The following is a 27,919-nucleotide window of genomic DNA, read 5'->3' as shown; positions in this document are numbered from 1 at the left end:
GTGGACTGTACACGAATAATTCAGCCTCGAATTTTATGAACCACCCTTTAAATCGGATCACTTGGCAAAGGGATAAGCTGAATCTGAATTCTTATTTTGAGCCCAAAATCCAAACATAAGTATGCATTGTCATTTTTCATGTTACATTTTCATTAGGCTACCCAGAAATTGAGGCACAGTCAGAAAACATAGGTATCTTCGTATTAAGATACATGCATTCGTACTCCATCGCTTGTCTCTCCATCAAGGACTCTGCCACTTCACACTAGAATTAATCTCATCACGTGGTTAATACTCGCCGACTTACTGACGTCACGGTCATCTGTTCAGTAAGCATCACTGCAGCGGTCGGTGAGAGAAGAGGCTTCGAGCAGGGTAAGCAATATCACGCAGTTATAATACTGATTTTAACATCTTATTGCGCAGAAAGCGGCTGTTGTAATGTTTATTGTTTCATGTGGGTGATGTATGTTATCTTCTACTAGACTTTATACACGCCAGCTGCCTCGCCTTTATCAGAGCCAAAACGTTATGCCGTGAAACATGAACCACTGCTGCATCTGAATAAGCAAATGGCTGAAACAAGCATCCAGTCGGTTATTTGCTTAACCGGTTCTGTTGACGTGTATGCATCTTATGCAGTATTTTATCTTATCTTGGTATCCCATTTTTTATTATATGATAAGCTATTCAGTATTTCTTATAGAAATTCACCACGGACGACAGGCTGAGAGCGCAGTCTCATCCTCCATCCTCAGAGCAGTTCATGGCGTCCTTGAAGCATGAAGGACGGTGCGCTAGTGATGAGTGATGCTGCGGCGGTGGGCCGAGACACGAGTCTATGACCACCAAACGACGAATGTTAACGTTAGATTGTGTGCTCGCTTGTTTTCTGTTGTTTTTTCTTCGTCGTTGGATACACTCCTACCTCAGTGAAACGGATTATGCAGGGTGTGATATAGCATTTCTGCGTCATGAAAGCAGGCTGCGTGACACTGGCTCATTTAATCTTACCTTTCTATGTTGTACACTCACACTTTATTAGGTACACCTTGCTAATAAAAGGTTGGACCGCCTTTTGCTTTCAGAACTGCCTTAATTCTTCGTGGCATACTTTCAACAAGGTGTTGGAAACATTCCTCAGAGATTTTGGTTGGTTATTTGAGTTACTGTTGCCTTTCTATCATCTTAAACCAGTCTGCCCGTTCTCCTCTGACCTCTCACATCAACAAGGCATTTTCGTCCACACAACTGCCACTCACTGGATATTTTCTTTTTTTTGGACCGTTCTCTGTAAACCCTAGAGATGGTTGTGTGTGAAAATTCCAGTAGATCAGCAGTTTCTGAAATACTCAGACCAGCCCATCTGGCACCAACAACCATGCCATGTTGAAAGTCAGTTAAATCTCCTTTCTTCCCCATTCTGATGCTTGGTTTGCTCTTCAGCAAGTTGTCTTGACCACCTCCATATGCCTAAATGCACCGAGTTGCAGCCATATGATTGGCTGATTAGCTATTTGTGTTAACAAGCAATTGAACAGTGGTCGGTGAGTGTATAATGTCAGGTGGAAGGCTGTTCAAAATTTCTGTTTAGTCTGTTATTTAAATGATGCTGTCTCATTCTTAGTTTGACTGCAGTTAGTTTTTGTGTAATTTTGTGATGAAATTCAATATACCTTCACTTATTACGCCTTAAAATGAGTTTATAATTGGCAGCAAATTGCATTTAATGTGTATCATTTTTTTTCTTCACAGGTCTTCTTTTCCGTTTGTGGGAGACTCCCAGAGTCTGTGTTTCTGTGGTTGTTGAGACTGTGTGCAGAGGGTCACCATGGGAGAGCTTTTCCGTAGTGAGGAGATGACCCTAGCACAGCTTTTCCTGCAGTCTGAGGCTGCATACTGCTGTGTCAGTGAACTGGGGGAGCTGGGAATGGTGCAGTTCAGAGATGTGAGTACAAAGTAGACCATGGTGAAAATTCATTCCTACACTGTTTTAAATGTTGTGTTCTGTGTAAGCTGATATACAGATCTGTCTCCACATCTCCACATCTCTTGTTCTCTTTCTATTTAAGTTTTTCTTGCTCGTGAATGTGCATGTCATCATCCCTTTGTTCTGTGCAGCTCAACCCTGATGTGAACGTGTTTCAGAGGAAGTTTGTCAATGAAGTGAGGCGCTGCGAGGAGATGGACAGAAAGCTACGTGAGTGATATATACAACCATTGACCAGTAGAAAACGAATGGCCAAGTCTGATAGAAGATGAATGACGATGAATGTGATTTTCCCTTAAAGGGAAGGATGAAACCCTGACTTTTTAAGCTTGTAATATAAAGAAATTATGTCATATCAAATTAAGGGATACATCTTGACCCAGTCGTCCTGTTCTAAGACAAATAAGCCTTCTAGCAGAATTTCTGAAGCTAAAGCCTTCCAAAATGAACTTGGTCCCTTTCAGTTGCATGCCCTTGGGTTGAGAATATTCTGGTGAAGTGAGCGAGTCCATATTTTTAAGAGTCACAAACCCAGTTTCTGCCATGTTCCACAGGGTTTGTGGAGAAGGAGATTAAGAAGGCCAGCATCCCCACAGTGGACACTGGTGAGAATCCTGAGGTTCCATTTCCACGAGACATGATTGACCTTGAGGTAAGTTTACTTTAATTTCCAGCTGTATTACAATAGATGTTTTATGTAGATTGTCATTTGAATGTTACCATGAAAACTAATATTTTCATAGGTTCGTTCACAGCCACAAGAAGGTCATTAGCAACTGGTTTCCCAAGTTAATGTCCTAGCATTTTGGATTGACAGGCAACCTTTGAGAAGCTGGAGAATGAGCTGAAGGAGATCAATACCAACCAGGAGGCCCTGAAAAAGAACTTTCTGGAGCTGACTGAGCTCAAGCACATCCTCAGACGCACACAACAGTTCTTTGATGAGGTCAATTTTTTCTTTTGTAACAGAAACTTATTAGATAAAGGAATAGATGTGCATGCTAACTTACCATTTAATATCATTATTATTAGATGGAAGACCCCAACCTGCTGGAAGAATCCTCCTCTCTGTTGGACCCCACTGAGGCTGGGAGAGGGGCCCCACTGCGGCTTGGGTGAGTCTGCTTTACTGCATTGCCATGGTCACTGATCTCATTCCATCTAACTGCCTGTAGGTAGCAGTTTTCACATTTACTGTTACACTGACAAAGAAGTAGTGTAACAATGATTTGCTATGCAGGTTCGTTGCTGGTGTGATAAACCGTGAGCGGATCCCCACTTTTGAGCGTATGCTGTGGAGAGTATGCCGTGGAAATGTGTTTCTACGGCAGGCTGAGATAGAGGATCCCCTTGAGGACCCCACAACAGTGAGTTTACTTCCCTTTCTATTTATTCATGCTTGTCATTTGTTCATATAGTATGAGAATTATTTAATGCACTTTTGCTACATCTTGCAAAAATCATGCAATTTGCTCATGATACATGATATATCCAAATACCAGAATCTGTTTTGCAATGTAGTAAGACCTCATTCTGTGATGTAGTACTTTTATCATTTGATGTAAACATAATGCTCTTGTCGGCGTATGTTGCAGGGTGATCAAGTACATAAGTCAGTGTTCATCATCTTCTTCCAAGGAGATCAGCTGAAGAACCGAGTGAAGAAGATCTGTGAAGGGTAAGTGAGCTTGTACAAGATGTCTAAATTAAATTTTTTTATTTTCAGTTCAGAGTCTTTGTGTGTCTCAGGGTTCATTCCTAATACCATATCAGTGAATCCGTTTCATAACTCCTCCCACTTCCCAGTTAGGGATCTGGACTATAAAAATATAATAGAATAACATTTTTTCATTGTATAATGGTGAAAATGGCAGGTTGAGGACATTAAAATTCGAACAAATCAACTTGTAAAAATGAACATGAAGAGTTAAGGTAGAATTAGGATTTTGTTACTCTTGTTACTGATTATGGATTCCTTTTAATCTATTACGTAGTCTTTAATGTCTTTAAAAGTGAATTTTGATGCCAGGTTCCGTGCATCTCTTTATCCGTGCCCGGAGACACCACAGGAAAGGAAAGAGATGGCAGCTGGTGTCAACACCCGCATTGACGATCTACAGATGGTGCGTCTGAATCTTGATATACCCTTAAGAAATTTTATTAACAAACAATTTTACATTAATGTACAAAATTATTGATTATATATACAAAAATACACATGAGTAAGTTTGTCTTGTTTTTCTAATCAGTGTTCACACTGGACATTTCTCAAAAAAAAAAATTGTGTCCTGATGGTTTTGCCTATCATTTTCTAGATGATAATAGATGACCTATTTGCAGAGGACAGAAATCTGTGTGTTCAATGATGACAGATGTTTACTTGTATTTACAGTAGTTCTGTTTTGGTATATAGTGTTTACAGCCTGCACGGCCTGGGACCTGTTGTTCAAAAACACTGTATAGTGTTGTAGCATGTTTGAATTAGTTCAGTTTTAGCATGTTATGTTCTTTTGAAAGGAGGATATGTTTTGAAAGATTTAAAATAATATTCTCAATGGCAGTCACAAACCAGCCATTAGGGGTGTACTTTGTGTTCTTCTGGTGCCGGTCCCAAGCCCGGATAAATGGTGAGGGTTGCGTCAGGAAGGGCATCCGACGTAAAACTTGTGCCAAAACTATCATGCGGATCACAAATATGATTGCCATACCAGATCAGTCAGGCCCGGGTTAACAATGACCGCCTCCGGTGCTGACTACTGTAGGTCGAAGACCATCAAAGAGGAGAGGAGGAAGGCGGGTTAGAAGGCAACGAGAGAGAAGGAAAGGCAGGAGTGTGGAGGTTAGAGTAGGGACTCTGAACATAGGGACAATGACTGGTAAAGGCAGAGAACTTGCAGACATGATGGAGAGAAGGAAGGTAGATATTCTGTGTGTCCAGGAGACCAGATGCAAAGGAAGCAAGGCCAGGAACATTGGAGGTGGATTCAAACTGTTCTATCATGGTGTAGAGAGGAAGAGAAATGGAGTAGGGATAATCCTAAAGGAACAGCTTGTGAGAAGTGTTCTGGATGTAAAGAGAGTGTCAGACAGGATCATGAGCCTGAAGTTGGAGGTTGATGGTGTAATTTTGAATGTGGTCAGTTCATATGCACCACAGGTTGGTTGTCAGTTAGAGGAGAAAGGAATTTTGGAGTAAGTTGGATGAAGTGGTAGATGGTGTCCCTAGAGAGGAGAGATTAGTGATTGGTGCAGACTTCAATGGACATGTTGGTGAAGGGAACAGAGGGGATGAAGAAGTGCTACATACATGTATGATGTGAAAGACAGAAATGCGGAAGGTCAGATGGTTGTAGATTTTGCAAAGAGAATGGAAATGGCTGTGGTGAACACGTATTTTCAGAAGAGGGAAGAACACAGGGTGACATACAAGAGTGGAGGGAGGTGCACACAGGTGGATTATATCCTTAGCAGGAGATGCCACCTAAAGGAGATTGGAGATTGTAAAGTGGTACCAGGGCAAAGTGTAGCAAGGCAGCATAGGGTGGTTGTCTGTAGAATGAGATTAGAAACAAAGAAGAGGAAGAGAGTGAAGACAGCGCCAAAGATTAGATGGTGGAAGCTGAAGGAGGAGGATGGTTGCAGGTAGTTCAGGGAAAAATTGCAACAGGCCCTTGGGGGCAGTGAGGAGCTACCTGAGGACTGGGAAACTACAGCTAAGGTGGTGAGAGAAACTGGCAAGAAGGTGTTGGGTGTTTCGTCTGGTCAGAGGAAAGAAGACAAGGAAAGTTGGTGGTGGAATGAGGAAGTCCAGGAGAGTATTCAGAAGAAGAAGGCAGCTAAGAAAAAGTGGGATAACCAGAGAGATGAAGGAAGTAGGCAGGAGTACTGTGAGGCTAGGAGAGAAGGCAGTGGACTTTTTAACCAGGTTGTTTAACAAAATCCTGGAGAGTGAGAGGATGCCTGATGAGTGGAGAAGCAGTGTACTGGTCCCCATTTTTAAGAACAAGGGTGATGTCCAGAGCTGCTGTAACTACAGAGGTATAAAGTTGATGAGCCACACCATGAAGGTATGGGAAAAAGTTGTTGAAGCAAGGCTAAGGCGAGAGGTTCAGATCAGTGAGCAGCAGTTTTGTTTCATGCCCAGAAAGAGCACCACAGATGCAATTTTTGCGTTGAGAGTGTTGGTAGAGAAGTACAGAGAAGGTCAGAAGGAGCTACATTGTGTCTTTGTGGATCTAGAGAAGGCATATGATAGGGTGCCAAGAGAGGAACTGTGGTACTGTATGAGGAAGTCAGGTGTAGCTGAAACGTATGTTAGGGTGGTGCAGGACATGGATGAGGAAAGTGAGACAGTGGTGAGGTGTGCTGTTGGAGTGACAAATGGTTTCAAGGTGAAGGTAGGGTTACATCAGGGATCAGCTTTGAGCCCCTTCTTGTTTGCAATGGTGATGGAAAGGTTGACAGATGAGGTCAGGCAGGAGGCTCCATGGACCATGATGTTTGCAGATGACATTGTATCTGTAATCTGTGGTGAGAGTAGAGAGCAGGTGGAATGAAGGTCAGTAGAGACAAGACGGAATACATGTGTGTGAAAGCTGGAAAGGTGAAGATGCAAGGAGTAGAGGTTGTAAAGTTGGATGACTTCAAATATCTTGGGTCAACCATCCAGAGCAATGGACAGTGTAGAAAAGAGGTGAAGAAGAGGGTGCAGGCAGGATGGAGTGGGTGGAGACGGGTGTCAGGGCTGATGTGTGACAGAAGGATAGCAGCAAGAGTGAAAGGGAAGGTTTACAAGACAGTAGTGCGTCCTGCTATGATGTATGGTTTGGAGACTGTGGCTCTGTCTAAAAGACAGGAGGCTGAGCTGGAGGTGGCAGAGATGAAGATGCTCAGATTTTCGTTGGGAGTCACAAGGATGGACAAGATTAGAAATGAGCAAATCAGAGGGACAGTGAAGGTAGAGCAGTTTGGAGATAAAGCCAGAGAGGCCAGGTTGAGATGGTTTGGACATGTGTTGAGGAGGAATAGTGGATATATTGGTCAAAGAATGTTGGAGATGGAGCTGCCGGGTAGAAGGAGAAGAGGTAGACCTCAGAGAAGGTTTATGGATGTAGTGAAGGTGGACATGGAGATGGTTGGTGTAAAAGTAGAGGAGGCAGTGGATAGGGAAAGATGGAGGCAGATGATCCGCTGTGGCGACCCCTAAAGGGAGCAGCCGAAAGAAGAAGAAGATTCTCATAGGCAGTCATACACTTCAGTAGAGAATGGGAATTGCCAGTACTAGCTGTGCTATTCTCAGTCAGCCTCTAGTTTGTAAGCCTATCAGGCATAACATTATGTTAATATTGCGTTGGTCCCCTGACCAGTCGAGGCATGGACTCCACTAGACCCCTGAAGTTGTGCTGTGGTATCTGGCACCAAGATGTTAAGCTCCTGTAAGCTGCAAGGTGGGGGCTCCATGGATTGGACTTGTTTTTCCAGCACGTCCCACAGATGCTCGATTGGATTGAGATCTGGGGAATTTGGAGCCCAAGTAAACACCTCAAACTCTTTGTTGTGCTCCTCAAACCATTTCTCAACCAATTTCGCTTTATGGCAGGGCATTATCCTGCTGAAAGAGGCCACAGCCATCAGGGAATACTGTTTCCATGAAAAGGGTGTGCATAGTCTGCAACAGCTTAGGTAGGTGGTAAGTGTCAAAGTAACATCCACATGGATGGCATGACCCAAGGTTTCCCAGTGGAACACTGCCCAAAGCATCGCATGGCCTTCGCCAGCTTGCCTTCTTCCCATAGTGCATCCTTGTGTCATGTGTTCCCCAGGTAAGCACTGCACATGCAGCCGGCCATCCAAGTGATGTAAAAGAAAGCATGATTCATCAGACCAGGCCACCTTCCATTATTGCTCCGTGGTCCAGTTCTGATGCTCACATGTCCATTGTTGGTGCTTTTGACGGTGGACAGGGGTCAGCATAGGCACCCTGACTGGTCTGCGCAACAAACTGCGATGCACTGTGCATTAACTTGAGCAATTTGAGCTACAGTAGCTTGTCTGTTGGATTGGACCATGTGGGCCAGTTTTCACTCCCTACGTGCATCAGTGAGCCTTGGCCGCCCATGACCCTGTCACCGGTTTACCACTGTTCCTTCCTTGGACAACTTTTGATAGATAGATACTGACCTCTGCAGACTGGGAACACCCCAGAAGAGCTGCTTTTTTTTTTTTAGATGCTCTGACCCAGTCATCTAGTCATCACAATATGGCCCTTGTGAAACTCATTCAAATCCTTAAGCTTGCCCATTTTTCCTGCGTCTAACACATCGACTTTGAGGATAAAATGTTCACTTGTTGCCTAATATATCCCTCCCACTAACAGGTGCCAAGATAACAAGATAATTATTGCTATTCACTTCACCTGTCATGATGTTATGCCTGATCGGTGTACAAAAGATGCATTCATTAGATCTGTAAAAATATGAATCCACCTATTTTAACAAACAGAAAAAGGTCAAGATAATGTGTTTTCTATGTGGGTTTTCTTGAGTAGAATAACATATTTTGATTATAATGCATTGTGACACACATCTGCTGTCGACTGGGAATTTTTGCAATGTGGTCTAGCACTTTAGGCCAAAGGACATTTAAGACCCCGAGGGGTTCTTATGGTTAAAAACAACTTCGAATTTAGAGATTGTTCTAATTGTCATGGAGACTGGAAAGATTATTCCAGTATGCAGTTTACTCATCAGGCAGCCAACTGTGCTCCAGCCCTACTTTTACTGACATACCCTAATAAGGCTTATAACTTCTGCTCAGCTTTACCTTGCCTTAATGACTGCAGTCAGAATACAAGACCCTAATTGAACATTAATTTAATTAATTGAACATTAATTTATAAGACAGAAAAACTGGTCCAAAATCCTTCTCTCAGCAACAGCAAGTGATTATAGAGTAGTTTCACATCTTTGTCTGTATTATGTGATGGGATAGCTAAATAACTGCACTGTTGGGTTTGGTATCAGCTCCCTGTGTTCTGTAATACAGGTGCTGAACCAAACAGAGGACCACCGACAGAGGGTCCTTCAGGCTGCTGCTAAAACCATGCGTGTGTGGTTCATCAAAGTAAGGAAGATGAAAGCCATCTACCACACACTGAACCTCTGCAATATTGACGTCACTCAGAAATGTTTGATTGCAGAAGTGTGGTGCCCCGTTTCCGATCTGGACTCCATCCAGTTTGCCCTGCGAAGAGGCACGGTAAGGCAGCCAGTCCCTGCTCATCTACAATTGACTTAATTCAATCTCCCCCACTGTGTTCACTACTTTTGCCAATGAATATTGTGAGTTGTAAGGAGTGCTAGATTGACCACTTAAACCACATCTTAATGCTGTGTTGCACGCAATATACACTCACCTGCCACTTTATTATGTACATCTTGCTAGTAAAAGTGGACCCACTTTTGCCTTCAGAACTGCCTTAATTCTTGATGGCATACTTTCAACAAAGTGATGGAAACATTCCTCAGAGATTTTTGTTGGTTATTTGAGTTACTGTTGCCTTTCTATCATCTTGAACCAGTCTGCCCATTCTCATCTGACCTCTCACATCAACAAAGCATTTTCGTCCACACAACTGCCGCTTACTGGATATTTTCTCTTTTTCGGATCATTTCGGAACATCATAGTTAACAAGCAATTGAATCTAATAAAGTGACCGGTGAGTGTAGACTGCATAAATTAATTTGTAATGTAAATACTCCAAACACTAGACAGAACACTGGAGAGATTTCTGTATTAGGAAAGCATTAGGCATGGCCTGTGTTACCAAAAAATGTTCTGGCACTGTGTTTTTGAGTCTTCCTCTTATTTCCACTTTCAGGAGAGGAGTGGATCCACTGTTCCTTCTATATTGAACAGAATGCAAACCAAACAGACTCCGCCCACCTACAACAAAACAAACAAATTTACCTCGGGCTTCCAGAATATTGTGGATGCTTATGGAATTGGAACCTACAGGGAGATTAACCCAGGTACCAGTAAAGTTTTGGTATTCAATTTTTACCCTCTCTATCTCTTTCTCTGTAGATTATTTGCATAACACAGATGTGTGCACAGGATATGATGTTTTTGCTGGCCGCAAATAGATTCTAAAGTTTACACTACATTATGTGTGATTTTAATCAAATTCTTTGTCTTAATCATCTGCCAGCTGCTTTAACCTGTTTTAGGTCACAAAATGATGCAGCTTTAGTTAAATTCAGGAAAAATAACTATTTCTAAAGGCAAAGATTCTCAATAGTTCCTATCCAAATGAATAATTTCAGCTGAAGTACACTGCCCTCCACAAATATTAGAATGCTTGGTAAAAATGAACAAAACAGGCTGTAAAAAATGGGATTATGGTCAAACCTTGATTCTGTGATTTTCTCTTCAATTTTGTGTTTCGGATTGTTGTCCTGTTCCGGTACTTGATGGAGTACCTGGAAGGTGTCCAGGTCCTTTGGATGAAAAACAACCCAACAACATAGTACAACCACCGCAATACTTCATAGTGGGGTTAGGTACTTTTCTGCACTGGTATTTTTGTGTCTATCCCAAACCTCTCAAATCTCTGGTATTTGAGACAAAAATATTCATTTTGGTCTCATCTGACCAAAAAACATGATCCTACTAAAATCTAGTAACAACCAACAAACTCTAGGTGCTTGAGTTTGTTGGTCCTTGACAGCAGAGGCCTTCATCTGAGAACCTTTCCAAACATCTTGTAGCTTGGAAAGATATATTGTCCTGATAGTGGAAATGAAAATTTTCAACTGTTTCAATAGTTCCTTGTAGTCATATCCTGAATTGTGTGACTCAGCAACATTTTGCTGCACATCTTGTAATGGATGACGAAGGGAATTTGGCCACTGAGTCACCTCACATTTCTACCCCAGTGAAATAGGAAGTCATGGCTGACTTTTTAAGTGTCCCTAATTGCTCAGCTGAATTTTAAAACATGAAATATGACTGGCAATATACTTAAGTTAAACTTCACTCATAAGAATTTCTTGGAGTACCAGCAAAAATCTTTATTTCATGATAAGATTTGAGTTTTTCTTTCAGGCTGTTCTTTTTTTTTTTGTTTTGCTTTTTGCTCATGTTTACCAGGGTTGCCAATATTTGCAGAGGGCGCTGTAAATCAGGACTGCACTGTGTTTTTCTTTTTACCTTATTGCCAAGATTCTTTATTGTCATGCGCCATTCATGTTGGTTTTTCCTTGAACATCTGTTTTGTTGTGTGTTTTTGTGCTGGCTTCCTGTAGCACCCTACACCATCATCACCTTTCCCTTCCTGTTTGCCGTGATGTTTGGGGACATGGGTCATGGCTTGTTAATGACCTGCGCCGCCCTTTACCTTGTCATCAGAGAGAGCCGTCTGCTCGCACAAAAGAGCGACAATGAGGTCTGAGCTTAATTATTACTTATTCTTTAAGCATATGATACAACATTACTAATTCTTTTGAAGCTTATAATGCTTATTATATCTGAACATATGCATTATTACTCAGATTATATATCCATTGTAATAATGCATGTGCTCAGATTATGGTATTCACTGTAATAATTTCTATATTTATATTGCTTAATAAGATGACTGCATAACATGTTAAATGAGATCATTAAAGTAGCAGAGCAGAAATTAGCCTGAGAAAGTGCTCAACAAATCTAGTTTAACTGATGCAGGGCTGAATGTGTTAAAATGATTTTAACAATGACATTTAGTTCTCTCTCTTTCTCTCTCCATCCCTCTTCATCTTTCTTTGTCTGCATGTGTGTAGATGTTTAACATGATTTTTGCAGGCCGATATATAATCCTACTAATGGGAATATTTTCCATGTACACTGGAGTTATCTACAATGACTGCTTCTCCAAATCACTCAATATGTTCAGTTCTGGGTGGAGCGTGAAGCCCATGTTTGGCCCCAAAGGAGGCAACTGGTCGTAAGTCAGATTCAGATTATCAGATTATTAGAATAAACTGAGAACATAAATCAGACTGAGAGATATTGACAGTTAGCTGCAGTTTAGTCTATGTTAATATAATTTATGCTTTATTAAATTCCTGGTCATTTAGGTCTCAGTGATTGGCTCATTTTTGTATCAAAGATTCTATAAGGTCTGATTTCATGGAGGCATATGTTTTGTAAGAACCTGTAATTGAGCTAAGATGATGAAGTGAGCAAGCTAGAGTGGGTCTGGGCAGTGGTGACAGCAGGCGTTATGTGTTGCTGTTTTGGTGAGGAAGTTGGTGTGCTATCTTGAGTTAACAAAACTTCTTAAAAGATGAGAGGCACATCAGTTAAGAAATAACTAATTTCTCACTGAATTGAAGTTAAATTTTTTAATTGTTTTGTGTGTTTGTATTTGTAGATTCGAGACTCTAGATGGAAATGCAGTTCTGCAACTTGATCCTGCAGTACCTGGAGTGTTTGGTGGACCATATCCTCTGGGCATTGACCCAGTAAGTCAATAAAATATTAACATAATTAAATATTGACAAAAAGACAGATATTACTTGTGTAACTTAAAACTCATTTCCCTATCCTGTGTGGCTCCATATCCATTAGAACAACCATAACATAAAAAATACATTATATTATATTATATTATATTATATTATATTATATTATATTATATATATCATAATATACATTAATCTAATTCTTTCTGTATATTTGTCCTCTGCTAGATTTGGAACATAGCAACAAACAAGCTGACCTTCCTAAACTCATTTAAGATGAAGATGTCAGTCATTCTGGGTGTGATTCACATGCTGTTTGGGGTCACTCTCTCACTCTTCAATCATCTGTGAGTGTTCATATGCAAATGGATGTTCATCTATATTGTTCATTCTTGTACATTTATTGGAATTTTCATGTGTTTTCATGTTTGTAAGAGGTGTTTTGAATAATATAATGCATATATGGAAATTCAAGGATTGCTTTAAAGCCAATGTTTTTCCTTTAGGTACACTACATGTCCAAAAGTATCTAGACATCCCTACTAGTTTAGTTACTTTAAGGTGTATGCATTGCTGAAACATGTGTTCAGTTGTGTACATATAACTTGTACAATCTCCCTACTGAAAAACTGCAATTAAATGGAAGTGCTCTGGATCACCCACATATTACCACAATTCTCAGTGTCACACATCAGCCATCTCTGCAGCTCGAATAGCATTTGCGAATTAATCATTAGTATTTGTCCATAAGGAAGAAAAAAATATATACATATATGTGCGCATATTAAAAATTCTTGTGAAATATAAGTGATGTTTTAAAATATAAACTATGTGCAAAAATATATTTGCTGTGCTATTTTGAACATTTAAATATATGCCAGTATATGCCAGCTGCAATTTCCCCCTGGGATCAATAAAGGAATCTGAATCTGAATCTGAATATATGCACATGTATGGGTGACTTCATTAATGTTCTTGTTGATAAATGCAGTTGGATCCTCACAGATATGTGCCAACATCTAATGAAAAGCCTTCCCAGAAGAGTATAGGTGATTTCAGTAGAACTCTAGAGCTCTAGCCTGTAGTATTGCATACCAGTATGTTGTAACAAGAAGTGAAAGTTGTGGCATCTTGTGCTGAGCTAAACATAGTGATCAGTCAGTCTCTGGGCCAACAACAGCTAAACTTCTGAAACTAGGTGTCCTCATAACCTCATAGCTAGTTAGGGCTGTGCTTCTGACTGAAGTCTTTTGACCATGTGTGTTGTGTTCTCAGGTACTTTAAGAAGCCTCTGAACATCTTCCTGGGATTCATTCCTGAGATTGTGTTTATGAGCTGCCTGTTTGGATATCTTATACTGCTGATTTTCTATAAGTGGACAGCCTATGATGCAGTCACCTCTAAAGATGCTCCCAGCCTCCTCATTGCCTTCATCAACATGTGTCTCTTTAACTACAGTGATCCGAGTAACAAACCACTATACAGAGGACAGGTAAAAATACATTCACATACACATTTGCACATGTCCCTATGGAATATATGTGCAAGATCACCATACTGTCTGTCTCTTTTACACACAGTAATGTACAAAAATCAGCAATCACCCTTTTATTTGTTTAATTTACAGCCAAAATGGCTAATAAGTACAAGTCATTCATATTTCATTGTCATTGGAAAAAATATCAACTTTATATAATATTTTTCAGTATTAAGTGTACCCTCTCTATGTCTATTTCAGCTTCCATTCATGTCAGGAGACTTGCTTTTAGTTTTTCAAAAAACAATTGCAGGATATTTTCGCATGCTTCTTATAAACAGCTACAAAGTTTAGTCTTAGAAGTTGGTTTTCTTCTTTTCACAGTCTGAGTAATCCCAAACACAATATAGGTAGGGAGAATAGTCTATTCTGCAGCAGTGTTCTAGGGGTCATAGTCTTGCTGTATGATGGATTTCTGCCCAATCAAATAAATAAAATATTGATTGACTTAGTGATGTAGGCATTTGTGTAATTTTCTGCTAAATATTTGCTTTTCTTTTTCTTTTTCTGACACTGAAAAAAATAAATGACTTGTTTTTAATGGTCGTCTCGACTGGAAAATGAAAGAGTGGCCTGTGATATTTTCACTGTTCTATATATTGCCCATTGTATCTAATAATGACATAGTAATTTACTCTTAAAGTATATCTGTGCATCATTTTGATATAGGAAAATGTTTAACAGGATAGTGAAAGTGTTTTACAGTGTTTTCTTTCTGTCCACCTATAGATTGGGATTCAGTCTCTGTTAGTGGTGATTGCTTTGGCCTGTGTGCCCTGTATGCTGGTGGTGAAAACCATGGTTCTCCGTCGCCAGTACCTCTGGAAGAAGCATCTGGTATGTTCACACACTCTAGTTTTTGTCCTTTTTCTGCTTGTGTTGATAGTGCATCTCTGCACCAGATCTTGCACCAGAGGACTGTTTCTTTTTTTTAGATCAGTGGTTTTCAAACCAGTCTTTAGGGCCCACAGGTGGTCCACATCTTTCCTATATCCTAGCCCTCAGCACCCCTGAACCAAGCCATTAAGGAAACTGAATACCTTATAAAGCAATAATGGGAGCAGGACTAGATCAAAAAGATGTGCCATTTAGTGGGACTTAAAGACTGACATTTGAGAACCATTGATGATTGATTTCTAGATTTTGTTTAGCTTTTATTTAAATGTATTATTAAAATGGACTGATTAAAAAACTCCAATATTATGATTTCCATTATATTTAAACGTTACAGTTACAGTTTGGAAAATGTCCACTGGTTCTCTGGGTTGTAGAATTCACTAATCCTCTGGTAGTAGACAGTGTTTCTGTTTTTAATTAACCTTATGAGGTGTCCAAATCTGGTCCTGGAATTTTACAGCTTTCCTTTCTAATACATCTGATTGTTAAGACCTTTAGGAGCTGAATGAGGTCTATCAGTGAAAGGAAAGCGCTGAACTGAGCAGGGCTGTGGGAGACAGCAACGTGACTACTTTGGACTGCCTTATTATGTGGATATTGCATACAGTAGATGCGATACATAAGATCCTAAATAATTATCTCAATCTTTTAAGACTAATTATTCATTTATTTTAATAACGGGACTAGCATTGGTCTGGCCCAGTGGGGCTCCTATCATGTAATTAGTCATATTTTAGATGCCTTTGCCTATTTTTATTTCCCCTTCATTCTAGACATTGAAAACAACATGTTTGCTCTATAGACAGTGCCATTCATTTGAATAGTAAAAGCACACTGTGTTTAATCTAATTGGCTTTGGATTAGTTAAATGCAGTTTAACAGTAAATGTTGTGGATAACACTGATTATCATTTTTGCAATAATTCAATGTAGATTTTATTTCTTGTACACTGCAGTGAGACAATACATGTGAAATGGTCTTAATGTACAGTATGCAATCACAAAACAACTGAGTAGAAGCAGAATAATTCTATTATATTTGTGTGTAATTTTTGTGTAGATACAAGAAGTATAGATATTATAGACATGTTATGGGCATGATATCTTTATTTGTGCTTGTCTTCAGTATCTTGATGAGGAAACCGGGTAACTATGGTCAAATGTAAGGTAAAAGAAACAAAAAGTCAAAGAGTTTTCAGTAGCAGTGCTAGTTTGAGTGCACAGTTCTAGAATCAGAAAAATCCCCAAATTTGCCTGTTTTATTGCAAACACATTTTTTAAGAAGAAAAGGAACATAAACAAACCAGTAATAATTGACCACATAAAACATAAAATAGACAACACAAGCTTAATTTAAGGTGTCTGTTTGGTAGATGCCCCAAGAAGCCATACTGCATACACACAGGCACACATACTCAAACACACACCAAAAGAGCCCGTGGCGTGCTGTGAGCCATTCAGACTTTGTTGGGTTTTGTATTTAGTCCCAGATGAGGGAGGCAAGCCCTGCTGAGAAACTAGAAACTTTAGAGCAGGCAGGCACCAGCTCACCCACCGGACTCACCCAACAGGGCACGCAGAAGTTCGGGGGCGTCCGGGTTGGAAATGGTCCCACTGAGGATGAGGCAGAGATCATCGAGCATGACCAGCTATCCCAGCATTCTGAGGATGGAGATGAGGTGGGTGTATCTAGAGGCTGAATGCGATGAAGACATGATAATGATATACACAATCTAGTAGTAGGATCTCTGGAGAAGGATGATTTTTTGGGAAAAATGCTGTTTTTATATATTAAAAGAAGTATTTATTGATGAATTTGTTTATGGAAATTATATAATAGAGTGAAGCATGCAATTCTTATTTAAGCCTAAGTCTTAGGACACCTGAGAAAATTATATTTACAGCTATTTATTGTTTATTTTTATAGCTGTTGCTCAGAAAATTACTAATGAGAATGGTAATGTAGTTATGAATTGTGATTTAGATGTGATCTATCTGACTGACAGCAGACACAGCTCGAACTCAACTAAATGTTGTTCATTTTTAACCTGTTACAGCGCCCGTCAGTGGTTAGAAATTTGTTGATGTGTTTGCCTCAACTGACGAAACTGCACACGCATCACATTTGCTTTGTTGCAATGTAAACAATGGTGGTGAAAGCAAAAAAATGTAGTTGTGTAATTGTGACCAGCAGTCAGGAACCAAAATTGTGTTTTTCAAACCACCTCACAAGATATCATTAAAACAAGAATTTCTCATTATTAATGTTTATTTGCTTTTATCCATTTGTTATATAGTTTTTACAAGCAAAATAAACACACTGCCCAGATAAATAGTTACATCGTTTTCTGAGGTGGCTTGCATGTCTGTGCAGCACCATGTATACATGCATACTTCTGTTTAAATTTATGTTTCATTTCATACAGAATTAGATGTTTAAAAGCAGATCATACTGCACTTTGTCATGTGGTTTTTCATGCAGATATTTCAAAGCACTGTGCTCTGTTCATTTATGTATGATCATAAACAAATCAGAGTTTGTTTTAGTAAGGGGAGTCTGACTCTCCTGCATAGCTTCAGTGATTACAAAAGAGCTGCAGGCCTCCTGCCTGCCAGGATTTCTAACTTTGAGACTGTCATCCCCACAACCCACCACATTAATATTTTATTTGTTAAACATAATTCTTCCTCTAAATTGTTAAACGCTCTTAATTATGACTTGATGATTATTAATAAAAATATATAAATCTTACCTAATGGCACTATAGCTAGCGAAGGAAAGGTACAAAGGAGGCACAGATTAGGAGCATGAGAAAGAAGGAGAGTAGAAGGATTAGTTTTCCACTTCACAGTCATTTGAGAAACGTAAACAGAGGAATATCTTCTCCCAAGGCCACAGTGAACACCCTGCAGCACCAGCTCTGTGCATTCCAGCGACTGCAACATGCAAAATATTTCCATCATCAGCTTTGTATGCCACAGCTGCTTTTCCTGTACTCCTAAATAATCCTGTACTCGTAGTGGGAAGAAGACTGGAGCTGCCTGTGTTTAATATGTATTTACACTCACCGGCCACTTTATTAGGTACATCTTGCTAGTAAAAGGTTGGACCGCCTTTTGCCTTCAGAACTGCCTTAATTCTTCTTAAATGCATTGAGTTGCAGCCATGTGATTGGCTGATTAGTTATTTGTGTTAACAAGCAACTGAACAGGCAACTGAATAAGCAACTGTACCTAATAAATTGGCCAGTGAATGTATATTAATGCACCTCATGCAAATGCTAGGGTTTCCATTCCATTTTGTGTGTGACAGTAACATTTGTATGTTCCGCATAGTGGTGAAGCTTGGTTTCTGAACCACATGACTAACTCCCATTTCTGCTTCTGTTCAAGCACTCAGAGGAGGAGTCGGTAAGACAGATGTGTGTACTTGTGTGTAGGGGGAGTGTGTGAGAGAGAATATATCTGTGAGAGTGTGTACAGTCAAATTCAAGTTCACCCCTCAAATTACAAGTTTTTTCTCAGTGAAAAGAAGTTAACACTTTCTCTACAGAATACTTTCAGCAATTTTAGGGCCCAAGTTGATTTTTTTTCTATCAAGTTTTATAAAAATAAAACGTTAAGTATCAAATGTGGCATAACCTTTGCAAAGGCCATCTTTTATGTTTAGTCTTCTCTGCAGACAGAAAATCAGCAAAACCTAATTTGATCAGGGATGCCCAAATTTTTAGTACAGCTGTATGCACTTAATTTAATTTAAGTGTAATTAACTGAAAATGAGACAAATTGGTGGGCAAGCAATGCAATGTGTACAGTGACATTGTATGCAATTTATACATGACAAAAACAATTAAAATGTATAATATTACATTTATTCCATATTCAATTTAATGAGAGATGAGGTTTGCCCTTACAAGTTGTGAGCTGCATGTGTTTCGACAAGCATAGAATGAGTCAGTGGCACTCAGTTTCCAGAGTTCCCTAGTAGTTCATGCTTCTGCTGTAAAACAATGAGTGCGTTAGCTCACTGTTTTTCCATGGACTCTGAACAAAAGGATCTGGTGGAGAAAAGGGAAGCAGGTCTTTTCCAAGCCAAACCTTACAAGACTAACTTGGAGAGAAGCACTTCTTGTGTTTTTCCTATATGATAATGGAGAAAAGCACACTTTAACCTCTGTCCTTACGACATACCATGCACAATATCCACATGTACCACTATCTGAATAGTTCAGTAGAACACAAAGTTGACTTTGAAGTTATTAGCCAGAAGAGGAAGACTTGTTTGAGAGCTTGTTTCATGGGTCAGTTGCAGGTCAGGAAAAAAAAGCTAGCCTGCTGTCACAGCCACCACACCATTGTTTTCAACAGAAATGACTCAGTGTAGCTTAATGAATGAGAGGATATTATGATGGAAAATAATGACTAGAGGTCCACCATGCCTACTCCTTTAAGGAATAGTATTTTCAAATGTTCTTGTAATGCAAATGGAGTGAAGAGAATGTTTGTCAGCATGCACAATACTGTTACGTTGACAAAAAGCTTTTACCATATACACTGGAAATACACATTCAATTTTAAATGAAGCAGTGACTTTCAGATTACCTGTGAGAGTATGTATATCTATAGCAGTTCATTTTTCCCTTTTCCATTACCCTTGGACAGATTAATCTTTGGTTACTGAGGAGATCCATTGCTTTAGTTTTGAAAGTGAAATGTTTTCCCATTCTTATTTGATATAGGATTTCAGCTGCTCAACAGTTCAACTATTTTACGTTGAGAAATGTTGTTCCTGTATTTTTGCACTATGAAACCACAGCAGTGTTTCACAACAAAATTTCAGTTTTCACATTTGATGTAAAATATCTTTGTATTATTTTCAAATACATACTCACCGACCACTTTAATAGGTATACCTTGCTAGTAAAAGGTTGGACCCCCTTTTGCCCTCAGAACTGCCTTAAATCATCGAGGCATACTTTCAACAAGGAGTTGGAAACATTCTTCAGAGATTTTGGTTGGTTATTTGAGTTACTGTTGCATTTCTATCATCTCGAACCAGTCTGCCCATTCTCCTCTGACCTCTCACATCAACAAGACATTTTTGTCCACACAACTGCCACTCACTGGATATTTTTTTTTCACCCAACTTTTTTGGAAGTTTTGTACTTTAGAAAGCTGTAACTTCCTGTTCATTAGGCATACCGCTGATTTGCATATTGTGATCATTGTTCTTTAAATGCTAGTGTAGTCTAGTGTACCTACAGCTTGAACAGTATTCTTGACCTGTTTTTCTTTTCAATTGAAGGTTTTTTTGATGTTTCACTATTGTGGCTTCATGGTGTCTGCTAGGTTGCAAGCTATTGCTAAGCTAATCAGTGCATTCCTGCTTCTTAACAGTATACTACAGGTAATGTTTGCCTTTGTCTCTGTTCTGATTTCTAATACTTCTGTGGGCCACCTGTGGAAAGACAGCAGGTGCAGAAGCTGTAGATGCAGAAAGAGACATCTGGCCAGCGAGCAACTAAGCCCAATTTATTATGTCCTGACATAGGAGGATTGTGTTAAGAATCCTGTGATTCCTGTATGATTCTCACAGTATATAGGACAGTGTCCTTAACATTTTGCACTTCATAGTCATTGTTTCATTTCAAATTCAGTGTGCTGGAGTACAGATCCTAGCTCAAAAATCCAGAAGCTGTCACTATACACACTATACACTGTATATTGTATATATTCCCTCATTTTCTCCTTTTTTGCCCTTTCTCGTTTTCCTCCTTGTCATACTCTGTCCCACCAAATGTACAGTTTAACTTTGGAGATGTAGCAGTACACCAGGCCATCCACACTATAGAGTATTGCCTTGGCTGCATCTCCAACACTGCCTCCTACTTACGTCTCTGGGCTCTCAGTCTGGCTCATGCACGTGAGTTCTCATGCGCTTGTATGCATGCACATATTAATGAGACACAAATTTAAGCACATATGTACACATGCAGTTAACACTAATATGCTTATATATATATATATATATATATATATATATATATATACATATATATATATATACCTTGTTCTAAACAGGAATAATTTTACATTTCTTTCTTTTTCACAGAGCTGTCTGAGGTATTGTGGGGAATGGTGATGCACCTGGGCCTGGCATCCAGGAGTGGTGGTGGATTCTTCAGCCTATCTATTATATTCCCAGCCTTTGCCACGCTGACAGTGTGTATTTTGCTTGTCATGGAGGGGCTGTCTGCATTCCTGCATGCTCTGCGGCTGCACTGGCAAGTCACACCTACATATACTTCACAAGGGATCTGTGATGTGCTCTAGGGGTGTAAGATTATGAAGTTAATTTTGGCCCAAAAATTCAAATAAAATCCACAAGAAAATACAAATAATGAGAGTTAAGTCAAATGTAACTTTTTAAAAAAAAGATTACTACTCATTTTTACTCATTCTCATTCTCATGCGCACACGCACACACATTTTCTAAGCCACTTCTCCCTCAGGGTCGCTGGAGCCTATCCCAGCTGTCATTGGGCATAGGCAGGATACACCCTGGACAGGTTGCCAGTCCATCGCAGAGCAGACAGACAGACATACATACTCACACCAAGGGGCAATTTACCACGTCCAATTGGCCTAACTGAATGTCTTTGCATTGTGGGAGGAAGCCCACGCAGACACAGTGAGAACATGCAAACTCCACATAGAGAGGACCCTGGTCACCCGGCCGGGGAATCAAACCAAGGCCCTTCTTCCTGTGAGGTGACAGCGCTACCCACCGAAATGACCCACTGATTTTTCTGATGTTTTTTGCTTCTGATTTTTTTCTTTTGCTTCTGACTTTTAAGCATTTATCAGCAAACAGGAAAAATAAGACGGTTAAAATTCTCATTATTTGCATTTGCAACATATTTTGGACATTCTGATTCTTAATATTTGCTTGTGAATTTTATTATTGTAGCTTTTGGCACTGTTTGTTAATGTTTATTGGCATTGGATTGCTTGTATCTGAGTGTCTTTTTTGGGCAGGCTTGTTTATCTTATCAAGGTTAACCCAAGCAAAGAGCATTCTCCATCCATCCATCCATCATCTTCCGCTTCTCCGGGGTTCGGGTCGCGGGAGCAGCATCCTGAGAAATGAGGCCCAGACCTCCCTTTCCCCAGCCACTTCCACTAGCCACTTCCACAGCCACGAGGCGCTCCCAGGCCAGCTGGGCGATATAGTCACGCCAGCGTGTCCTGGGTCTTCCCCGGGGTCTCCTCCCCGGTGGACTTGCCTGTGACACCTCCCAAGGGAGGCGTCCAGGAGGCATCCTAACAAGATGCCCGAACCACCTCAACTGGCTCCTCTCGACGTGAAGAAGCAGCGGCTCTACTCCGAGTCCCTCCCGGATGACCGAACTTCTCACCCTATCTCTAAGGGAGAGTCCAGCCACCCTGCGGAGGAAACTCATTTCGGCCGCTTGTATTCGTGATCTCGTTCTTTCGGTCATTACCCAAAGCTCATGACCATAGGTGAGGGTGGGAACGTAGATCGGCCAGTAAATCGAGAACCTTGCCTTATGGCTCAGCTCTTTCTTTACCACAACAGACCGGTAAAGAGCCCGCATCACTGCTGACCCAGCACCAAACCCTCAATCTCCCGCTCCCTTGTACCATCACTCGTGAACAAGACCCCGAGATACTTAAACTCCTCCACTTGAGGCAAGAGCTCATCCCCAACCCAGAGAGGGCTCTCCACCCTTTCCCGCGTGAGAACCATGGCCTCGGATATGGAGGTACTGATCCTCATCCCGGCCGCTTCACACTCGGCTGCAAACCGATCCAGTGAAAGCTGAAGTTCACGGCCTGATGTCCCCAATAGGACCACATCATCTGCAAACAGCAGCGATGTGACCCTGAGGTCACCAAACCGGACACCCTCCATCCCCTGACTGCGCCTAGAAATTCTATCCATAAAAATTATGAATAGAATCGGTGACAAAGGGCAGCCCTGACGGAGTCCAACTCTCACTCCGAAAAAGTCTGACTTACTGCCGGCCATGTGAACCAAACTCCTGCTTTGTTTGTACAGGGCCTGAATGGCTCATAGCAAAGTACCATGTACCCCGTACTCCCGAAGCACCTCCCACAGAATACCCCGGGGAACACAGTCGAATGCCTTCTCCAAATCCACAAAGCACATGTGGACTGGTTGTGCAAACTCCCATGAACCCTCCAGAATCCTGGAGAGGGTAAAGAGCTGGTCCAGTGTTCCACGACCAGGGCGGAACCCACACTGCTCCTCCTGAATCCGAGGTTCGACTATAAGCCGGACTCTCTTCTCCAGTACCCCTGCATAGACCTTACCAGGGAGGCTGAGGAGTGCTATACCCCTGTAGTTGGAACACACCCTCCGGTCCCCCTTTTTAAAAAGAGGCACCACCACCCCAGTCTGCCAGTCCAGTGGCACCACCCCCGATGTCCACGCAATGTTGAAAAGGCGTGTCAGACAAGACAGCCCCACAACATCCAGAGCCTTGAGGAACTTGGGACGGATCTCATCCACCCCTGGAGCCCTGCCGCCAAGGAGCTTTTTAACTACCTTAGCGACTTCAGCCTCAGTAATGGACAAGCCTATTCCCGTGTCCCCAGACTCTGCCTCCTCACTGGAGAACGTGTTGGTGGGATTGAGAAGGTCCTCAAAGTATTCCTTCCACCGCCCAATGACGTCTTCAGTCGAAGTCAGCAGCACACCACCTCCACTATATACAGTGCTAGTGGCACACTGCTTTCCCCTTCTGAGTCGCCTGACGGTTTGCCAGAATCTTTTCGGAGCCGACTTAAAGTCACTTTCCAAGGCCTCACCGAACTCTTCCCACACCCGGGTTTTTGCCTTGGCAACGACTGAAGCCGCAGATCGCTTGGCCTGTCGATACCTGCCAGCTGCCTCTGCAGGCCAACCATGCCCGGTAGGACTCCTTCTTCAGCTTGACGGCATCTCTCACCTGGGGTGTCCACCACCGGGTTCGAGGATTATCGCCCCGGCAGGCACCAACTACCTTGCGACCACAGCTACAGTCAGCCGCTTCAACAATGGAGGAGCGGAACATGGCCCATTCTGAGTCAATGTCCCTCACCTCCCCCGATATCTGGTCAAAGTTCTGACAGAGGTGTGAGTTGAAGATCAATCTGATAGGTTCTTCTGCCAGACGTTCCCAGCAGACCCTCACTATACGTTTGGGTTTGCCTGGTCTGACCGGCATCTTCCCCCACCACCTGATCCAACTCATCACCAGGTGGTGATCAGTTGACAGCTCAGCTCCTCTCTTTACCCGAGTGTCCAATACACATGGCCGCAAGTCCGATGACACGACTATAAAGTCAATCATTGAACTGCGGCCTAGGGTGTCCTGGTGCCATGTGCACTTATGGACATCCTTGTGTTCAAACATGGTATTCGTTATGGACAAACTGTGGTTTGCACAGAAGTCCAAAAACTGAACACCACTCGGGTTCAGATCAGAGAGGCCATTCCTCCCAATCACACCCCACCAGGTCTTACTGTCGTTGCCCACGTGAGCGTTGAAGTCCCCCTGTAGGACAATCGAGTCTCCAGGAAGAGCACTTTCAAGCACCCCTCCCAAGGACTCTAGGAAGGCTGGGTACTCTGAACTGCTGTTCAGTGCATAAGCACAGACAACAGTCAGGACCCGTTCCCCAACCCGAAGGTGTAGGGAAGCTACCCTCTCGTCCACCGGGGAAAACCCCAACACACAGGTGCCGAGTCAAGGGGCTATGAGAAAGCCCACACCTGCCCGCCGCCTCTCACTATGGGCAACTCCAGAAAAGAAAAAAGTCCAGCCCCTTTCAAGGAGATTGGACCCAGAGCCCAAGCTGTGTGTTGAGGTAAGCCCGACTCTATCTAGCCGGTATCTCTCAACCTCGCGCACCAACTCAGGCTCCTTTCCCACCAGTGAGGTAACGCTCCAAGTTCCAAAAGCCAGTTTCAGCAACCGAGGATCAGAACGCCAAGGCCCACGCCTTCGGACACTGCCCGATCCACAATGCACCGCACCCCTACTACTGCCCCTCCCATCGGTGGTGGGTCGATGGGAGGGGGGACTCATGTAGCTCCTTCAGGCTGGGCACCATCAGTGAATGCCCTCCCCCAGGCCTGGCTCCAGGGTGGCTCAGGGTAACCCTGATCCGGGCAGGGTACACAAGTCCTGCTTTCTTGTTCTTGTCCTCATAGGGGTGGTTATGGATCACACTTTGTCTGGCCTGTCACCTAGGACCAGTTTGCCATGGGAGACCCTACCAGGAGCTTTTGCTCCAGACAACATAGCTCCTAGGGTCCTTCAAGTACACAAACCTCTCCACCACGATAAGGTGGTGATCCATGGAGAGGAAAGAGCATTCTATATGCTAATACAGCTACTATTAACATTAGAGCAGGTATTCACATGAATCGGACATAGAGTAAAGTGCTGAGGGGCATAGATTCCTCAGTAGACAAGGCTCTCATTTATCAGTATTACACAGAAAGGCAGAAACCCATGACCTGAATTATTGGCTGTGTACTTATGAATAGCAACTTTTCTTTATCTTTTTTCTTCACTTTAAATCTTCCATCGGCCTTAACCAAATATCCAGTCTTTTGAAGTGGTGCTGCTTCTCTACTTGTTATACAACATAAAAATATTTAGCATTTGTGTGTTAATGTGCTATATTAACGAATTATGATTTTTAGTGTCTTTGTTGGTGTGTGTGTACGCGAAGAATTAGTGCATGTTTGTGGACAGGCACCTGCTCATTAAACTGCAGATCCTGCTGATTGTAAAAGCCAGAGAACAAGCCTACTGGAGGATATAATTTGTAAAGTATATCCGTGTTTTCCATGTGAGTCCTTCCCCATAGTAAGACTATACACTGCACTTTATGGACATACAGGAGTATGAATTTCGAATGATTCCTAAGTAGTGAGTACTCATTTTTCATTTAGCAGTTCATTTAATTTAGCATAATGCATAGAGCTTCTGAAAAGTTGTTATGGAAGCTACAGGTGTTATGCCCTGTATACTTGGTGTAACCTTTGTATGACCTCTCTCAACTATCCAGGGTGGAGTTCCAGAACAAATTCTACACAGGCCAGGGCTTCAAGTTTGTGCCCTTTTCCTTTGACAGTATCCTGGAGGGCCGCTTCGATGAGTAAAACTGCCCTCCGCTTCTCCCAGCGCACAGCAGGATTTCCCAGTATTCTCCTCTTTGCATGGAACTCATGTATATCCTCTCTTCGTGTGTAAAAGTAAAGTTGCTGTTATGAAGTGTCCAAAAGTGGTAACATTTGACCTTCAAAAATGCCCTTCTGGAAGCCATTTTGTCAGATGATGTACCTGAGTGCTGTCTTTCCTCCTCTGCAGAACAAATACGGGACCCCTAAAACCTCAAAGATTAGATTTTAATTGATTTGATAGCATTATAAATCTTTAGCATTGTACTTTGTGCTACACATCACTGTTATCATGTGACTTATGTAAGATGATATGTTTATGCTTAACTGTGATCACAAAGCCAGTCAATGAATTCATGATTGTCAGAAACAGTAACCAGCTATGGGTCTACATTGTGTTGAAATATGAAACATTAAGGGTTAAACTTTATAGGGGCCTCGATAAATGTAATGCCTAAACAGTTTGTCATTATGGAAACCTCACTAGACTGGTAAAGGAATTCCCACATTAACAAAGCATAGGGGATCCCCATCCTCATGTGGAAAAAGCTCGTCACATCTCTTTAATGGCCCTCTCTGATCGCTCTCTCTCATCTGCACTTGTTTTGTTATTGGAACAACCGTCTGAGTAAAGGAAGCAAGAGCAGATGTTTCCTCTAAATGCTGTGAGTTGATCAAGCTGAGGATTCTTTAAATCTGACTTCACATTTGCCAGACTATATTTTCCTGGTCTGCTCTTGCTCTTCATGGTGTCATGTTACGGGTAACCATCACTGTTTTGAAAGGTTGATGGCAGCTATAATAAACAACAGTTGCATATCTCTGGATTTTTGAGAGACAACAGGAGAAACATTTCACATGTACTCATGTATTAGTTTGTAAAGTGTGTGAGAGTGCACTCTTCAGTCATTGTACATATCTGTACAAGGTTGTTCATTTGGTATGGCTTCTGGTTATAATAGGAGAAATACTATACATTTCCTTTGTAGTGGCTCTGGTCCAAAACAACTAATAAGAGATGTTGTGCCCTATGTTGTTAATGAAAAAGTTGTTCTTTACCTAGATGTAATGTTGGTCTATGAGTGTATGCATGTACCATAAGTGAGAACAGTTGAGATGTGTGTTTGTTGATGTTTGTGATAAGGTGGAGCACATCTCTGTTACTATTAAAGAGAACCTGCTGGGAGAAAGCCTCAGGAGTGTCCATTCTTTTGTTTTAATTAATACAGTGACAAAACATTGTAGTCTTCATATGTAGAAATAAATGACCTGAGTTCTGTCAAGTGTGTGAGTATAAGGTGATGCACAGATTTCTGTAGAGTCTGAACCAGCCTAAAAATACACAAGCACAGTAAATACTTTTAAATCCCATATTCCCTTCAAGACATCTATAATTTCCAACCTTAAGTCAACATAACACAGTTGGCATCTTAATGGAACATTTAAACATAGATGCTCACATAAATTTGTCCTGTGTGACTTGGGTTGCTGTAAGACTTGTCTGAGATGGCAGTTATTTACCTGCAGATTTTTTAAATCCTTGTGGTTCCACAATTTCACTTGCTCATTGTACCCAACATTATATCCAAGCAGACTGAGTAAGAGGATGGCTGAGCACTTTGTGTGAAATGGTCTGGGCTTAGTTATGTCACCTTAGTTGTGCCAAGTGCATCCTAAATACAGAAGCATGGATATACAAGCTTGTGAAGCTGAAAACAGCAAATAAACTTTGATTTAGATGTATATTTAACATACTTCTCTAAAGGAAAA

At 41.4% G+C, this 27,919-nt stretch overlaps 1 protein-coding gene across 4 annotated transcripts; it reads left to right on the top strand.

Annotated features, from left to right (window-relative positions):
- The first annotated feature begins 237 nt into the window (after window positions 1–237).
- Window positions 238–27,345, top strand: atp6v0a1b (ATPase H+ transporting V0 subunit a1b). 4 transcript variants are annotated; one of them, XM_017696149.2, is made up of 22 exons: window positions 238–375; window positions 1,756–1,948; window positions 2,122–2,200; window positions 2,545–2,642; window positions 2,808–2,936; window positions 3,023–3,105; window positions 3,231–3,357; window positions 3,586–3,668; window positions 4,020–4,113; window positions 9,035–9,247; window positions 9,870–10,020; window positions 11,296–11,435; window positions 11,812–11,975; window positions 12,405–12,495; window positions 12,724–12,842; window positions 13,771–13,987; window positions 14,762–14,869; window positions 16,500–16,607; window positions 18,322–18,339; window positions 20,734–20,851; window positions 21,041–21,212; window positions 26,038–27,345. In XM_017696149.2, exons 2-22 carry the CDS (start codon window positions 1,832–1,834, stop codon window positions 26,129–26,131), a joined length of 2,523 nt encoding a protein of 840 aa, XP_017551638.1. In that variant the 5' UTR covers window positions 238–375; window positions 1,756–1,831; the 3' UTR covers window positions 26,132–27,345. The 4 variants fall into 4 exon arrangements, with proteins under 4 accessions (XP_017551638.1, XP_017551637.1, XP_037389960.1 ...); XM_017696148.2 differs by having other exon boundaries at window positions 16,413–16,607; XM_037534063.1 differs by lacking the exon at window positions 18,322–18,339.
- The last annotated feature ends 574 nt before the right edge of the window (window positions 27,346–27,919 follow it).

Source organism: Pygocentrus nattereri, chromosome 24 (assembly GCF_015220715.1).
Source record: "Pygocentrus nattereri isolate fPygNat1 chromosome 24, fPygNat1.pri, whole genome shotgun sequence".
In the NCBI taxonomy this organism is placed as follows: Eukaryota; Metazoa; Chordata; class Actinopteri; order Characiformes; family Serrasalmidae; genus Pygocentrus; species Pygocentrus nattereri.
This window is presented reverse-complemented; position numbering and strand designations above follow the sequence as displayed.

Excerpts from the sequence above, each read along its gene's own strand:
- atp6v0a1b (XM_017696148.2), top strand. The coding sequence starts at position 1,832 with ATGGGAGAGCTTTTCCGTAGTGAGGAGATGACCCTAGCACAGCTTTTC. Across the intron at positions 2,937-3,022 it reads CACAACAGTTCTTTGATGAG|ATGGAAGACCCCAACCTGCT; the intron begins GTCAATTTTTTC and ends CATTATTATTAG. Across the intron at positions 12,843-13,770 it reads CTCTCACTCTTCAATCATCT|GTACTTTAAGAAGCCTCTGA; the intron begins GTGAGTGTTCAT and ends TTGTGTTCTCAG.